The 19,197-nt window shown below is 32.2% G+C and overlaps 1 protein-coding gene across 3 annotated transcripts in view; it reads right to left on the minus strand.

Annotated features, from left to right (window-relative positions):
• The window catches only part of LOC124355451 (arginine/serine-rich coiled-coil protein 2-like), a 29,753-nt gene that overhangs the window by 1,662 nt on the left and 8,894 nt on the right, over nucleotides 1-19,197 (minus strand). For 2 of the 3 annotated variants that reach the window (XM_046806596.1, XM_046806594.1), the window contains exons 3-4: nucleotides 3,572-3,749; nucleotides 1,425-1,559 (exon numbers count right to left, since the gene is read on the minus strand). In XM_046806596.1, coding sequence (XP_046662552.1) covers nucleotides 1,425-1,559; nucleotides 3,572-3,749 — 313 coding nt within the window. The remainder of the gene's footprint in view (nucleotides 1-1,424; nucleotides 1,560-3,571; nucleotides 3,750-19,197) is intronic. The other variant, XM_046806595.1, reaches the window with a different exon arrangement.

Consider the following 19,197-nt stretch of genomic DNA (forward strand, 5'->3'; position numbering starts at 1 on the left):
CAAACGGATAAAAACACTTTTAAATGATAAAAGTAAGTAAGATAATGTAATTTTATTACTTTAACCTGTTGACGAGTGCAGCAAAACATACCAAAATGAGTGCGCACGGCATTTGCCGTTTGGTCCCATATGAGGGAGCACGGCATTTTTCCGTTGCAGACTAATGACTGTCAGTTCGTTCTCACTGACTTACTGTGATGTCTAGCGGAGATTTTTGGAACTTTTCAGTTGTTCCTAATAGTGTCGCTGTACAGTGTTGCTAGTCCTGTATCGTGATGGCACCTGGTGATAACTTTTAAAACTATTTTACGGAGGCGGGACACAAGACCCGCTACGCCTCCAAGGTCGCCATTTTATAAGGCCACTCCCCCAGAATGACACAAAGAAGCGTAAACTACTCAGGTAGTGCTATGTGTGCAAACACACCACTCGAACTGGACAAAGAAGAAAAGAAACCAGCTATGAATGTTCAACATGTGAGGTCGCCCTTTGTATATATCCTTGTTTTGAGCAGTATCACACACTATCAAAGTTTTAAAATGAGATTATTGCTTTTAACAAACTACAATGTATTTTTATATACATTTAAACTATAATAAACAAGTTTATTAACATTTAAAAGTTTTTTTTTGTTTTACTCCCTAAAAGTCTGTCACTGGTCAATGAGGCACTCAGTATGGACCGTCATAGCGGCACAGCAAATGCCGTGCACACTCGTCAACAGGTTATTGAATTTATGCATCTAGCTTGTATCTAGAAATGCATTCATCCACTTTTAAAATCCAATCTAAGTTGATTTCCACTGTTTTGTTGTTTTTGTTAGTAGCCAGCATATTTTTTGTTTATTCAACTTCCAGATGTTGGGTAGGGCCTGTCTAACTCTGCACAGCAATTGCAGTTCAGATGTTCATCAAATTCCACATGTTGGGTTCATGCGACTGCCTCAGAGATTCCTCTACAGGTGTTTTTGCATGATGAGAAGACAATGTTATTGGCCTCAATACTGTTCTTTGCATTAGTCAACCTTGATGATGGGTTATGTTTATTTTTGGCCAGTTTCTTAACTTGCTAAAAATTCAATACAAGCACTCCGACTTATCAACCTAGAATTGATGACTCACAGGTCACCATTAAGGATGGTGGATTATGGAGGCCCTCTTCAGTATCGAACTGTTTCTTTACAATGACCTATTCGGTGAAACCACTGCTGTATTGCTGTTTACAGCATCATAGCATTTGATACAAACTCTGAGTTCAGAGGCAACTTTGAACCACATGAATAACAATCTTAGACACAATAGCACCTTAGCTCGACACTCAACATCCAAATGATGCCTGTGTTGACATGGGATTTCCAGAGAAGAGTGAGTTTTCTCTGAGTATATACACAGAGTCTTTTTGGGCTCAAAATATCTCAAACTTACTCTTAATAGTGCGGGGCAGCTCGAGGTTGGTTCCAATGAGCTGGTTGACGCTGGGAGCCGTCAGGAGACTTGTAGTCCTCACTGAACCATGAGCCCCGTACCTTACAGCTAGCAGGATGATATACTCCTCAGACACTAGAGACACAACAGAATATTACTAGCCTAAATAGTTTTAACACTGCTGACCAAGTCTAACAATATTCATAGTAAACAAATACACTTTTGATGAATTTAGGATCCTCACAACTAAAACATCTGATACAAGTATCCACAGCTGTGGTGGTGTATTAGTCTACTATACTACCAGATCTGGAACTAAAATAGTTATAAATGAACATCTTGTCTCTTTGAGACATAACAGAGTAAACTAAGAGTGAAAATATAAACTTTTTAAAAATTAAATAGAAATTTTAAAATGTCTATTGTTGTACATTAAAAAATAAAAATAAGCGTAACAGTTATAGTTACAAAAACTAGATAGCATTATGCAATGTTTTAATTTAGACTTACATGTTTTCAATTTTCAATCATCTATCTTTACACTAAAATATTGAATATTATCAATTGATAGTTCCAACATTTTATATGGCTTCCAAATATCATCACCCACTATGGTTGTTTTCTTCACTATGTTAAGGATAATTGACAATTAATTGTCTCCAGAGGGATTATTGCAATAATATTTAGATATTTTTATCCCCTCCCTTCCAATAAAATAATTAAAACATTTATTTTTAGATTTTTTGTAGTTTAGGTATCCTGAGAATATTGAGTAACACTTTAAAATACAGGACATCATAATTTGTAACACGAAATTACTTAATGATTAACATATCTGTCATATTATATTGTTTGTGTGAAAGAAGAGTTTACTAGTGACGTTTGGTACAATAACATTTTTTTTAGAAGGGTGGCACATGTCTAACTGCAACTGTTATGTTGTATAACTTAATAGCATATGAACTTTATACGATGCTTATGCTTAAAAGATAATGTTTTATTGTTCTCAACAATCGTTAAAAACGTTACTTAATGTTCGATGTTGGCAAGCCTGAGCTTTATCTCCCTTAAGTTGTTCTTAAATTAATCTTTAAAGCTACTAACTCAGATATTACTACATTTTCACTGTATTATACAAATATTGACACATTTTTTAAAATGTATGTTATATTTAAAAAATTGAATTCCTGATATTCAGGTTTTTAATTATTTAATTTAAAATGCAAGCAGTTTAATTACTCTTTTTTATTCTCCGAGGGTTAATGAAAAAGCATCAGGCTCATCCGTTATTGTGTGCTACGCCATAATAATAATAATTGAGGATTATAATAATTATGAAACGTGATACTTTTAAGTTACCAGCTTAGAGGAGAATCTAACTATAATATTAAAGTAATTGATTAATATCAAATATAATTTTATTCCTAACGCACTAAACACAACAACCAATAGTCAACGATAATTTATTCCACTGCCTTCCTTGCTATTTGTTGTGTTGAAAATAATTATGGGTTTAGATTGTCATTAATGTCAAATTATTCCAATTTATTAAACTGTATATCTGCTATCCTACTACCTCCATACTTAGACTCTAATATTAATAATTAGCAACACATTTTGTAACGTAGTCAACAGGAAAAACATATATATCTACAGTATGGTGCTTATTGATTGATGACGATAATGTGCCGTCACGCTTTCTGCTTGACCTTGCCTCCCATCTTGGCACATGTCAGAACTATCCTTGAAGTCATCACTGCTTTATCTAAACAGCTGTTTCAGCAGGAAACCATAAGCAAACCGTGCAATCAGTTTCTCTATGTGCATTGCATAAAATTCTTTTTTCTATCATAGATTTTGAGATAATTTTCCATGCAGCTGTTAGAGAATTCTTTATATTTTTCATAACAGTAATCAGTTTGAAAATTTATTGATAATTGCTGTTGTAAAAGGATAGATACTGTTGTTATTTTTATACGACATGCCTCCAGTGCTAGTATAATATATTCTTCATAACCTGCAAGGTTGGCTTTACATTTCCAAGGTTATATGGAACTGAAAGTGCATTTGAATGATCATCAGTTCAATTGTCTCTTGCCCAATGATTAAGCATTATAAACAATGTTATTCAGCAAATTATCACTAACATAGTACGATACCTTCGGTAGGCAGGATGAGTGGCAGGTTCATGTCTGGTTTGATGAGGAAGTGGACTGTGTTGTTGTCAATGAAGACTTCAACTTGATCAGCAGGGATGCGGCTTTCATTGATCAGTGAAGTGTAGTCATATGCACATCTGTTGTCGATGGTGTCTAGTCTTTCTACCTGGAAAAGCGAATTTCTCAAGATTGCTTTCCTATATTTTAGGAGTGATCCTTGGGATTGTGAAGAAAAAAAAAATGTTGCAACATCTTATTTCACTGGAACCATTTATGGACAGGAGGTTTTAACACTTTTAAGCCAGAGTACTTTAAAATGTGAAAAATATCAATCATTTTCTTGTTTTCACCAGAATTTTAAACTTCTCCCCTTCAATTACTTTGGACTGTTTCCCTATAAGGTTAAATTAATTTTGAGGTAAGACTGCACACTTCACTTGTTGAGAAAATTATTTCTTTCATTTCTAGAAGGTTAATAATTTTTTGTTTGTTATAAATCTAAAACAGTGATTAATTTGAAATAAAACAATATTTTAATTTTAAAATGCCTTTTAGAATTTTATTTATTAAAAAACAAGCAATTATTTCAATTCAAAAACATGTATTACAAGACTTTTTAAACTAAAACAAGAATTAAAAAAATGTTTATTTTTTTGTTTCCTGTGACTTATGTATAAAATAGTTATTTCTAATTTAAATGTACTATTGGCCTCTGGCCATTTCTATTTGGTTGGCTGTTGAGTGCAGACCTATATGTAGTCTGTAGTTCAGTTGTAATAATTAGTGTTTAGTTCTTGTTAAAAGCATGTTTTAGAGTTCCTGTGCATGGAATGAACACACAACTTAGCTGTTGTGGTTCCTGACTTATGTGTGTCACAATGCTCCAGTATGATTTGTTTACTTTAACCTAGGTTGTAGTCATGTATTATTTTAGTCATTTATCTGAAGAAGAGATCAGATTGCAGATCTCGAAACGTAGTGTTACTGATTGTATTGTATCACTTAACAATGGAAAATGTCCAAAAAATCGTGTTTCTTTCACAGTCTTTCCACCATCAAACTAAGAAACTACATATGTGAGCTGTTTTAATCAGCTAACTCGTATTTAGAGGTATATTGCTGATTTGAGTTCCTTACACTTTCTTGTATTCCTGCACCACCAATACTTGGACAGTATGATTTATGACCAGGCCGGTGTGTACTTAAGTTAATGTGCTAAGCGTTTAGTTGGTGATTACTGACTTAATGAATGCTTGTAAAATGAATTACATTTGCTAGGTAGTATGATTTATGACTAGGTCGGTACTTAAGTTAATGTGCTAAGCATTTAGTTGGTGATTGCTGAATGAATGCTTGTAAAATGAGTTACACATGCTAGGTCAGTAAGATTTATGACCAGGCCAGTGTGCACTAAAGTTAGTGTGCTAAGTATTTACTTAACGATTGCTGAATGAATGCTTGTAAAATGAATTATATATGCTAGGTAGTAGGATTTATGACCTGGCCAGTGTGCAAAGTATTTAGTTGACGATTTCTGAATGAATGCTTGTAAAATGAGTTACATTTACTAGATCAATATGGTTTATGATCTGGCCAGAGTGCACTACAAATTGTGTTGTACTGTGATACTTCTTTACCTAAATGATCTTGTGTAACAGTGCTGCATTATAGTGATTTAGAGGAATTTAATTATTTTTTTTAATATTTTTTATATAGTTTATTTTTTTAATACTTTTTACTATGAAATGAAAGGTCACAACGACCAAATTTAATGACTAAATGAAAGGAATCCAATATTGTTCTTGTATGATTTATCAAAGTTTAGTCATTCAACCAGGCTACCAATCAACCAACAAACTACTCAAAATCGCTTATTCTTTATAGTAATCTCTACTTTTAAACTTCGATAAAGGAAAAGAAGAGAATTTCCATATTAGTGTGAATTGATAAAAATATTTAAAAGTTACTCTCAGTGGTAGTTATATTACTGTCGTGAAAACTGTTCCTAACATTCAAAATATTTATACTAATTATTATTTGTTTGACTAAGCAAGCAATTTTAATCATTTTATATTTTAAAATACCGTTTAACCATTTTATTACCTTATCAAATATTTGGGCTCAGTTGACTAATTTTGTTAATTGATGGTTCACAAAACATCTTTTTTGTGACTATAGACTTGTTATACATAATTGGTTAATGATTTACAGCTAGATAATTTCCTTACTATACAATGAAAAAGAAAACATTCTTGTGGAATTGTATGAAACACAATACAAAGAGGTCTCCATCTGTCATTTATTATGGTAAAACTGCTCTTTGTGGCATATTATATAAAATATATTGGTGCCAATAATCATGAACTTAATGACATTAGTGAACACAAATCAGAAAGGATTTGTGAAGTTTGCTTGTTTATCTAAAACGATCAAAATGAACAAGATGGTAATATTTCTATTGCATCCCTAGAAGAATATGATCTCATAATAAATAATGAAATACATCTTGTCCCTGAGTTAAAGAATCATTTATAGCATGAAAATATTCATAAAATATACTAATGCCAAGTTTTTCAACTTCTTTTAATGACAGCTTTCAATCTCCTGAGTGTGCTGCTGAATATATACATGTTTTTATCCTATAGCAATTGCTTGTATGAAACCATAGTTAAAATGGTTAATTTTAGATGGCCCAATAAGTAGTATTTATTAGGGAATTTTAAATTGTGGGGTATTTGTGTGTGTGTATATATACAAACAAATTATATATATATATATATATATATATATATATATATATATTAAACATTTTAAGTATGATCTCAATTTTCAGAAACATTATAGCTTGTTAATAGTTCACCCATTTTACAGCCTTCAAGAGTTTTTTTTTCAGTAGGTCAAATTATTTTTCGAATATTGTTTGGTTTTTATTGAACTCTTTATAATTTGTTTTCTTCTCATTTATTAAGAATTAGTCCATAGACTCTTAGTTGTTATTTATTCACTGAAATTATTAGTTAATTTATAAATATTTCATAATTGTTGGATTTTGATTTTGTCATTTTTATTAATCCTTTTGTTTTAACTAGTATATAATTCTAATGATTATTTTAACTAATTGAAAAAGTTGTTTTAACAAAACTTTTAACACCTTAATATTCTGTAAATTATAACAAAGTAGTGATTTAAAAATATAATTGATCTGTAATGTATAGTTCCTACACAACATAAAACTGTAGACTAATAAATGTAGAGTTATTATTAAATCTGGAGTTGGCATTATGCCGCAATATAATTTTTGTAGTACTAGTAAGTCTCAAAAAATTATATGTTTGATTGATTATTAGTGTTTAAACTACCTCATGCTTGAATATTACATCAGCTGCTATGTGATTTCCATGAGTAGTATTATTCTTATATCACAAATAGACGTACTTTCCACATTTATGATGTTCATGCGTTGCTGCTAAACCGTGTTTTTGTTACATTTCATGCACAAAAAAGTGCAGCTATGTAACAAATTATTGTTGTTTTCATTAATAATATTTTCAATGCAATCCATGTTTTCTACATTTATGTACATGAATCACCGCAAATCTGCTGCGTCTATTCTCAAACGACAACTAAATGTAGTACGCAAATTTCCGGTAAATAAAACTTATTTTGTACTTCATAAAATAAAAAGTGTAGAAATGTAATGAAATCAACAAATTATCATGAATTGAAAATAATATTTTGCTTGCACTTTGTATTTTCTATATTTATGTTCATGTATAGCAACATCCCTGCTGCATTTATGCACGGTTTGTTTTACCTCTCAATTTGTGTACTTGTATATGTTCTCTATTTATGTTTTTTATACACAAAGTAAGACAAAAACACATTTTGGCAATGGGAAATTTGTGTACTACCGTCCGTAAATAGACACCACAGACTGGCGGTGATAAATGTACAAAAATATAAAAAATATGAAAAGCAAGCACAATATTATTTAAAACTACGGTAATTTGTTAGTTTGGTGTCACGCAAATTGCCCAATATTAAGTACATGTAAGTAATCCACTATCTAAGAAGGCTGTGATTGAATGGAGACAGTCATTGACCATCCATTATCTTGACACCCTAACTTTGAATGACACTTGCTTTTGATCTATCCTATCCATCCTTCAAATATGCTAAATGGCTTCAAAAGATTTGGATAAAATGCTTAGTAGGGAGACTCTACTTAGTATCTCATGTAGTTTTCTTAGTTGGCTTACATCTCTGCAGAAGCAGATTTGTGGAATCTGTGGGAAAAAGATAGCAAGAGAGAGATCAAATTATTTTTAACTGGCTGCACTTTTTTGATGAGGCTATTTTCCCCCTTCAATAAGGCACACACTCAAGTGGCTTTCCTATCCACCACAGCTACTGTTGAAAGATTTTTCAAAATCTTCAAAGGGTAAAGACCCAACTCAGAAGTACAATGGGAGAGGATGGACTGACTGGGTTGCGTTTTTTGACCGCCCACTGGGAATTATTCAAAGAAATTCGAGTCTGTATTGAAATAAACATTTTCACAAAGTTTTCTTCAAACCCAAGAAATATAATATTGGTATAAGAAAGTACAACATACGATATTAAAATAAAAGCCTAATTCTTTTGCATACTGATATATATATATATATATATATATATATATATATATATATATATATGGTATTTATTTACAATACCGTGACCATGGAAAATGGACTTTTTTTCATGGGTTGGGCATTTATAGCCTAGTATTATTATCACAGGTGCATATAAACTGGGGGGAAAGAATATTATTGTATTATATTGATGCCTTTCGGGTATTATTGCGTTAAGGAGCACAAGCATCAGGGGCATCACGTGATCTGGGATTCGACTTTTGCAAGCTCGAGTTAATTTTTTTTTTTAAAGCGCAAGCAGTGCGCAGCGGGCAGGCATCGTTGACAGGATTAACGTACTAGTCTGCATCATTTCAGTAACTTATCACTTACCTTAATGAACATCCAATACAAAGGTGTGCCATTACCACTACTGAACTAGGTGGTTAAGAATAGACACGGAGGAACAAAATAGTTCAAAATGGCGTCCCTTCTTTACTTGAGAGAGCCGTGGAGTAATACCAAACTGTCAAATATGGATAGTGTTGCCAGAGGTACTGTCAAAAACAGAGTTTTCAGAGAATTTCAAAAAATCATAACTCCTTTGATTTTCGTTGCCGACGAATTTTTTTTTTTCACTATTATTTTCAGGAAAAATTGTAGTTTACAGGAAAAAAATGAACATACCTTTCCATGGTCACGATATTGTAAATTGATACCATATATATATATATATATATATATATCAATATATAAAACTTCCTTAAATTTCATTCACATTTTTCGTTCTAAAATATTACAATCAGTCAGATAAAGACATGTCCCTACTCCCCAGTTTTGATTCTGGGTATGCACATGATTGGGCAGCCTTCTAAGGTTCAATAATGGCAGAAATTAGTTTGGTGATGATTTTATTTAAATAAAAAATTCTTGATTTACCGTACTTAAAAAGTTGAGAAACAGGAATTGATTTTTAGGATTTTGAATCGGATTTGAAAATTCTTAGTGGTAACCCATCACAAGTCTCCATTATTTCATGTTACTGGACTACTCCAACTGTATACACATAAACCAGAGCAGGTTATGAAAAATCCAAGGCAACAAAATCGGAATTTGAACCTGTTCAGGTCACCAGTCCTCAAATCTGAGAACTACATCCAGATTACTCGGCCATTTTTGACATGTTGGTTTTAACCTCATGTTGGTTTTAACCTCAGGTGGTTGGACTGTAGGAAAACATCAGTTGTCTTGTAAGTATAATATTGATATTAAGAGCATCACTGTTTCGTTGTCTACAATCACATTGCAAACATCATTGTTAGGCTGCTTAACTGGATAACACTAGGGCTATGCAAATGTTGAGTTTAGCTCCAGTTCACCTTCCTCTTACATGCAGCATCTGAAATCTGATGCTGTTGCAGACTTGACTCCTAAAATCTGGAGTCATGTTCGTCTGAAGGGATCAAAAAATAGTCGGAGACGAAGAATGAGGAAGTTCAAAACAAACCCTCTGCGTCGTTTCGAAATAAGACACCCAGACTACAAAAATAGTGCAATCTAGATGAAGAGGTATTCTTATTGTCTCATCAGGTGCACAACTACTACTTTTCATCCTGCTACTAATCATTGATAAAAATTTAAAACTATTTCAAAATATGAAACCGTGTTACAACCTCACCGGAACAAACCAGAGGTAGAAACTACAACAAAAATCTGACAAAATGCATACATTTTTGTAGTAGATTCCAGACTAGAGCATATTACAATGCTCTAGTAAGATTTGTTTATAACAACATTTATCTGAGGACAAAAAAACTTTCAGGTCTCAAAAGCCATAGTTTTTTTCAATAGCAATTATCCATAACAATACTTTTGTACAATTTGACCCCTTGTTGTTAATATTAATTTTGCTATACATTTCCAATGCATGTTCCACATTCCACCTTTTTATATGCTTAAGAAGAGCTATTATAGCAATCAATTACCCACTCACAAAAATTGATTAATATGAATTTGAGGCAGTGCATTTATCAGATTAACCTATATATTACTTAAATTATGTATGTATGTTTAAGTAATATATAGGTTACTCATACATATAAAGTATTTTAATGCTGGAGAATTGTGAACTTCATATAACTGTTTCTTTTTTCTGAAGAAGTTCTTGTATTAGAAAAACATAAACACAGTAACAAATTAGTGTCTGTCTGTCCATACGTTTTTTTTATTTAAAAAATCATATCCCAAAACTCTTTGGAGAAAATAACATGAAGCTTATATATTATATAACTTAATATTTCTCAACCTATTAAAACACATTTGATATCGTTACTTTTGTAATTTAATTTGCAATAAATAATTATTCTTGCAATGTTTACGTAGGATTAACAGTTTTCGGGATATTAAAGTTTGAAAGCTTTTAAATGCTACCATTTTGAAATCAAAAGTGATAATACGTATTAAAATTTGTTTTATTGTCTGTTTAATTAACTTAACATAAATGCCAAGTTTCATGTTATTTGTTGGTCTTTAACGCTGCATGTTTCCTCGAAACTTGGATTGTTTTTTGAACTCCTGATTTAGAAAGGGTTTCAATTGGGATAAGTGTCATTAAATAAATTCCTTACTTCATCATAATATCTCACCCAGTCTCCATAGCCTCGCATCATCAAGATCATAATACGCTCTTGTTCACTAAACAACTTTATTTCATCGTAATATCACAAAAACTTTGTTAATTTCCAACCAGAAACTGAAAATGATACTAGACATTCTCAAAACTGATAAGATAAGGTAGGCCTGCCCTGCAGTAAGTAATAACTGTACAACAGGTTTGAGTTTGTAAGGAAAATGGTTGTCTATTAAAGTTATTTACCTTCTGAATGTGGATGTTTATGTTTTACCTCAATTATTTTAGTTTATTTCAATGAGCTGCATTTCGTACTGGATTCAGATAGAAAGCTCTAGATTCCACTGTTCTTGTTCTTTTATCAAGACCTTTCAAGTGAGATGTTTACTGCTTACCACTTAATGGGCCTTTCTTTACTTTTAAAAATTTTGAGCCCCCCCCCACCCAAAATCCCATTTTGGAGAAATAGGCAAAACTGTACAGTTCGAGGGCTTTAGCTGCGCGCGTGACCTTGAGTGTGTGGTGATAGGCGGGAGGGGTGGCGGGGTAGCATTATGCGCTGCGTCCCGAAAACATTTCCTGTGACTCATGGGTAAAACCCTCCTTTCAGGAATCGTATTGAGCCAAATAACTCATCACACTCACTCACTACAATCAGCCTGTTTTGTGACAGTGCTGATTTTTTTGTGGAATTAAATAATAAGAGAATATCAAATAATAGCAATAATAGGACTTATCCTTGTTTTTCAGTTGTTATAATGTTGTTTAACGTGTTTTTAAAAATAACGTATTTGTCAATACTAAATCAGCAAATCGAAATCGTGAGTTTAAAATTGTTAGAGATTGTTGCGCCTTCATCTCAGCGGCTGGCACGTAAACACAACCCACCACACAGATAGCGTTTATTTGTTGAAAGGGTAGTATTAGGACCCTACGAGCACAGCTAAATTCCTCCAAGTGTATCAGTAACTAAACAGTTCACTTTCCTAGAAAGGTGTCCTGAGTTCAATCCCTCCATCTTTATCCATCAAAAACTAAACAGAGTGTATCCATTCTTTTAACTCAGTCTCTATATATAAATAAATTTAGTTAATTAAAATAGTAAATGCTTATTGAAACAATATTAAAAATGTGTGTACCTTAATATTTAAGTACAAGTTTTGTGCTGGGACAAGAATTATTTTGGAGTAACTTTGTTGAAAAGGTTTTCGGATTAGTAATAAATAATTCCTGGGTCATCCAGGAATCTTGAGTGGTATTGACAAACTTTAACTTGAGGATATGCTGTGTCGCTCAACTTGGAGGTCTTGCTGGTGCTGACTCGCCATGCTGTTTCTGAAGTCAATTTGTTCAACTTTCATTTTTCCATAATTCTCTTTCTTTTGCTTAGAACAAAAATATTTTTAACTCACTTCCAAATCACATAAAAAACAAACGCATATTCAAATCCTTAAAGAAAACTCTTCATGGCTTCCTGGATTGACAGGGATTTTTTTACTACATTAGGGATCTCCTAGATGACCTTTCAAAATGAACCAGAGTCTGTCAAGACTAATTATTTTCTTTTGAGTCTGAGTATATTGTTACTAATTGCTAATATTATCTCACATTTTTTTGAATTTTACTATATTAGATTAAATATAGATGACTTGTACAGAAAACATGTAAAAATGTTCATTTCTACAATAAATAATGCCCGTGTAATTGTGATTCTGCATGGTGAATGGAGAAAATTATGTTTCTAGCTCATGCTCATACATACTGGCTGACTGTAACCTGTCCGATGTGTGAGAGCTGTTGAGTTTTCTCTTGTGCATAGTGTATCTAGCATAAACTAATTGTTAGTTTAACTCACCCACTGAGGAATATAGTTATCTATCTAGTATTATGCAATAACGTTATGCTTGGTGTGTAATTATTTGCTATATATATAATTACCTTTTATAGTTAGAAGAAATTTCTCTATAAATTTCATGAAAAAACTAGATTGTTTCATTGTAGAATTCAAATTAGGGCTTACCTCCAACAAATGTCTTATTTGAACATTTGTTTTTACCATTTGTTGATAATTAATCACAATGCCATGTATTGATCCATTACAGTTGTGGTAAAACTTTTATAAAATCCCTCTGGAGTTTTTAAACACAAGATCTCAATCATTATTGGAATTGTAAATTTCTGTTCTTTAGATCTACAAAAACAACACTTTCACTATTTATGTGCTTCATAATTATATTCAGTTCCCTTACCAATTTTTCTTCTGTGTGTGCATTTTAGAATGCCACACACTTATATTGCTTGTTGAAACAGTGGCAACATAGTGAGTAAGTATATTAATTGTGTATTTAAATACATGAACAAAATCTGTATAACAACAACTGTACAAAAGAATTTACATAATTTTTAGCAAGAAACCACCATCAGAATATTTTATTTGCATGTGATAATAGTAAAGTTGGTTTCAATAAACCACAGTTTTTTTTAATGAAAAAGTATTTATCAGTATAGAATGTTATCAAGATCAAATTCTTATTTTTACACTAAGCAATGTCTAAATTGAATATCTTACAGCCCATTTTCTAAAAATTGTTTAAAAATTCTTTGTTTTAAGCCACTTTTAGTATGCCATTCATGTTTAAATAGAGGACGAGATTGCACAAATATTGTAATAAAACCCTTGCAGAGTAAAATTTCTATCGATAGTTTGGATGTTTTCAGAGGTTTTTAAAATAGATGTGTGAAATAAATAAGATTTGACTTCCTGTTAGATCAGCTCATTATATTGTGGTAAATTTGTCTTTGTATGGTTTTACATGGTCATGATATATCACCAGAGGACACATGTCTAAGAGCTCCTTAATTTTAATTTTCAAGAGAGACCCACCCCTATTTTGGTAGAATGTGAACCACTACAATATGAACTTAGGGGTTATATCAGACAATTGATTTTTTGAAAGATCTACTGGTCAGCAGCACTTGTGACATTTAGGACTACGAGTGAAGTCAACCCTCAATAATAATACATAAAGGTCGAGTTCTTAATTAAAAAATTTGGCTTCACCAAAAAAAAATTAGATTGGAATCACTAGTCAGTCAAATAACACTATTAGTTTTTATAGTAGATTATAAATCTGTACCACCTCTATAAAGTGGGACATGTTATGTACAAAATAAGCTTCCAGGAGTGCACCTAATCATAATTTAAACTTCTGAGGACCTGAATTTCAATTTTAGTTACAGTGTGAATTAAATTTTAAAATTAGTGTGTTCCAAAATTGCATCATGTCTTTCACATATCTTTGGAAAATATCATACATTCACTTGTATTTTATATATATATATATATATATATATATATATATATATATATATATATATCAGCAGAAATATATATGGAACTGGTATGTTCTGAATAAAATCCTGTACACAACACGATTAGAAAATAAAATTAGTATGCATATTTATTAAATTTTTATCAAAACAAATTTTGGAGCAAGTTTTTGAATGAAACAAACAAAACCCTTCTGACACAGTCACAAGAAATAGATAAATTTTGTGATCACTGAAAAAAATTGATTTATTATTGTGCGATTTATATGTACCCAATATCTATTAGACAGTTTGATACAAAAGATTGTTCATAACAAATGTTAAGGAAGTGTTATACACAATCCGGAACACTTTATTTTTTCTCTAGCTTTATAAACAGGGCTGTGATTTTTTTAAAGGTAGAACAGCTGCCATAATTGAACGAAATGGAGTACCAAGATGGCCAGTGAACTTAGTTAAGATATTAAAAAGATTGAGTGTTATACCAAGTTTAGTCTTGTTTCAGCATTCCTACCACCAGTTCTTGGTGATGTAATCGATATCTCAAAAACCGTTTGAGATATAAAAAAGATTTTAATTAAAAAATAAACATAAAATTTTAATTACAAAATAACGGAGTTGTGAATTTTTCAAAAATTTGAATGGCCACTATATTAAAACTAAATGGTGTACCAAGTTTGCCAACAAATTTAGCTGAGATATTTTAAAGATCAAGTTTTCCACCAGGTTACAACAAGCCTCGTTGTTGCAAATATACTTTTGATGGAAAGGCAATTTTGGGCTCTAGGGTCATGTTCGGTGAAGCAGATATTTTCGGTAAGGTTTACTAAGAGGACAATTTATTGCAACAGGCTGATTTTGTAAGCAACATCTACCTAAAACTAGAAATTTGTTCAGTGTGAAAAACACTACTATTTTCTTCTCTATTGTATAACGATTAACAATAGAAAAGTTATGTTATTTGGATAGTAAATTAAGTACTAGTATACAGCCAGATGATAGCTGATGACCACTATTGCTACTGACCTGTGAACTGTGTTGTAGTTTTATATTATAAAAGTTTTTACGATCCTGATTGCAGAATAATTTGGCTTGACAAATTTATAAATTAATATAATTTTTTGTTATAGTTAAAATTAGTAACAATTTGTGAAAGTGATAACATTTAATATAACTACAAAATCAACTACTTCTGTTTATACAATACTCATGACGGAGCTGTAAAATCGCTCTGGACAACTTGAAAATGGTCTGTAATGATGAAAATGTCCTTAGGTTACGATCCTAAAATTAAACAACAATCCTCACAGTGAGTCACAGAAGAGTCCAGGTGAGCCAAGGGCCAAAAGAAGCACGTCAAAGTCGGAGCCATGTCAAATCAATGCTAATAATTTTTTTTATTGTGAGGGTATTTTTCACTACGACTTTACTACAAAAGGTCAGACGATCAACTAAGAATACTACATTGCAGTCTTGAAAGATTCTGTGACAATGACTGTGTTTATTGTCAAGCAGTAACTGGCTTCTTCATCACTATAACGTGCCAGCGCATTAATCGAAATTTGTGCAGCAATTTGTCGTCAAACACACAATTGCACAGCTTTGCCAACCTCCGTACAGTCCACCATAGCTCCCTGCGACTTTTGGATGATTCCAAAATTAAAAATGGAGCTCAAAGGAAAGCGGTTCAACGACATCGAGACAATTTAAAACAATGCAATACCCGAGCTGAGTGCCATTCCAAAATCTACGTTCAAGGACTACTTTAAGGTGTGGAAGCTCTGCTGGGAGCATCCGATTCAATCAATTGAGGACTACTTCTAAGGATGCCCATGGTCCACGATGAAGAATAGCAGCAATGCAAAGATATGAATGCAGGTCGGATACTTTTCGGACGGACATCGTATTGCATGTTTCTCAGTCTATTGTGAAACTCTCTGACTTTTCCATGACTTTCTCCATATTATTAATTCCCGATCATTAGACACCCTGCTATTGACATATATGATTTAAGCTGATCGGCCAGTGCGACGCCACAATGCTTTCACTGGTGAGCGGCTAATGAACTGTTAACTCATTTCACAACTCTCTACGCTCTCTTTCATGAAGACAGAGCTGTCCTTGAGCTTGATAAAGAAAAAATCCTCGTTAGACTTGATTTGTTTTTTTTTTTTAACTTTTTACGCATTTTAGTCATAATTCCTGTATATACCCCGCGCATTTTACCCATACACACTGAATAAGTACAATCTCGCACACTGGACAACCTGTAATTGTGTTTTTGTGAATTATATATGTTAAATCATATAAATAGCTTTCAGAATGAAGTTAGTAACTCTTAAGTTTCTTGTTGAAGTTTCTGCTTGCTTTGTAAACAGTTTACCTATACGTTGTTGTAGTTATGAAATTTGCCGGCTGTCGTCTTTTCCTAGTGTGGTTAGTGTTGTTATTTCTTACAAGTTTTAGTTTAAAAACTACCAGATGTTACCAAACCCACTCTTGTTTTGAAGAATTTATATTTTTAACAGTCTTTTTTTTAAATAGAGAATTGAAGCAGGGAGATGTATATTTTATAATTATTACACTAAAGAGTATTATTAAATATAAGCGACCCATGCCGCACACAAGAAATAACTGTACAACCAAAACTATTTGAATGTGGCACGAGTCATTACTCAAGACATGTACTGTTATTTCCCCTTGTTTTATGTGGGGGGGGGGGGGGGCGATAGCCAAGCGGTTTGGGACGTCGGACTTTAAGTCTGAGTTAGAGATAACGTAGGTTCAAATCCTGTCTGTGACCGTTGTACTTTTTATCTTATATATACTTTTAACCTCGTATTGTACCGATTCTTTCCCTTATTCTATTTGATAAGATCCTCGCACAGTCCAGTGATCCCTGAGCACAGAAAAATAAGGCTATAAAAGAGATCGCTCTCTCCTTTAAAAAAAAGGTAAAATGTTGTTCTAGCCTATTCCAACTAATATTACCTGCTGCTACATTACTGCATTAGCATCTATGGCGCAGGATAAATCTTTCAGTTTTTCATACTTAGGAGTTTTATTATTTATTAAATAACCCTCTAATTAAATACATACACAGTGTAATCACAAGTGAATCAAGTAAGTAAAAAAAAGGAAACATACTGTACACGGTGGCCACTTCCAAATAGAACAAAATCCGGTAGTTCTGCCCATTTCACATAGAGCGCTCTAGTACTGATCTACACTAAACTATCAGATGTCAAAGTCCACAATCTTCATGAGTCACTGGTGACTACTACCGTACAGATATAATACATATTTATGAACCATAGGTGACTCACGTCACAATATGAGAAAAATTAACAAATTTAACAACACAGCAACCTGTTAAATACCTAATTAGAAAAGAGAAAGGAAGAATTGTAAATGAAATATGGAGAGAAAGTCCAACAGGTAGAGACCCCATGGATAATCCAAGAAACAATGGATGGACTAAGACAGAAAGATACCTAAGAAAACAGGCAAACGGGGAAACGGATGCTCCATGCTCCATCTAGACTGTGAGACATGGAGGCAGGTCGATAACGAGATCAAATGCTATCTTGGATATCCATAGCCATGGAAATAAGTATTCATTAACTAAATTTATGTGTTAGCAAAATGAAACCAAATTTTAAATTCCTACCTTTTATAGAAATGAAGTAACAATAGTTTATGTACAAGTTACATTATGTCATTGGAACTTAGGTTATTAACAAATTACATAGTTAACCAAGTTGAAAAATTTTTTTTCTGGTTTTATGATGTCTGTTGTATGTGAATATTTGACAGCTGAGGTCTATTACAATCTCAATCTCGGCTACGAACCAAGTTTTTACCACGGGTGTCTATTACGATTGTCAGCCTCATAAGGGTCAACTCTTAACAGTACACAGTGAGCAAGTCACGCTAGTTAAGATGATGTACCTTGCTTGGTAAGTAGCGAGTTAAAAATCTTACTTCTTGCAATGTAAATTTTGGTGAAACTTAAGAAAATATATTGAAAATTGGTTTGTGTGAGTTTCGAAAAATACTAATTATACTTGGCTTTATGTGACCAATGTCAGTACAGTCAATGTAATTCTGAGCAGTGACTTTAACATTATTTTCTAAAAAAATAATTCTTTTAGAAAAAATTATTTCTAGAAAATTTATATAATGTACATAAATGGTTCCAAAGAAAAAGTTGTGCCAAAACGATTTAGATGATCGGTCACAGCACTCACTTTGTTTCTGAAACCAAACAATAACTAAGTACTTACCATTTCGGGCGCTCACCAACAAATAACGATGATGGAAAGAACTCTTTTGAAGATGATAAATTCTAGACAACGCCATAAAATGTTAATATGGGTCAGTGTTGACACTTGCAATTACATTTATCAACTAATGATTACAGTAATAGTGTCCCTAATTTGTACACATCTTGGATTTAATGTTTGTACTGATAACAGAACAATGCTTCATTTCAGTGCAGGGTTTTGTCAATAGGGTACTGAATGTAGCAAGGGTATTAATTTGAGCTTTATATGTCATCTTGAAGTTGCAGATCTATAACCACATTTCTATGATTATTATGCTAATGTAACATGAAATCGATATTTAATTTTTTAATTAATAATTCTAAGTTTATGAGTGTAACAATGTGATACTCTATTATAGTTTTAAATCCTTTATTATTGTATAAAAATTTCAGTGTGAATAATGGTAAAATAAAAGTTATTACAATTTAAGGCAAAGACATATATTTAAAATGTTAGAGGAATAAGATAGTAGAATATTCCAAACAGCTATGGTCAATAAAAAACTAATTTTAAAAACATTAAGTTTTATTTTGTTTTGTTTGTTCAAGATTAAACACAAATGGAGGGGAAGCTTAAAGAGTCAAATAGTTATAAAATTCTTTTTCCTTCAAAAGAAAACATTTTACAGCTACTCGGGCATATCTTTTTGTATAAACTTTAAGAAACGCTCTACATTTTAATAATGTAATAACAAATAGTTGAAAGGGAGCAATA

The sequence above is a fragment of the Homalodisca vitripennis genome, chromosome 2 (assembly GCF_021130785.1).
Source record: "Homalodisca vitripennis isolate AUS2020 chromosome 2, UT_GWSS_2.1, whole genome shotgun sequence".
In the NCBI taxonomy this organism is placed as follows: Eukaryota; Metazoa; Arthropoda; class Insecta; order Hemiptera; family Cicadellidae; genus Homalodisca; species Homalodisca vitripennis.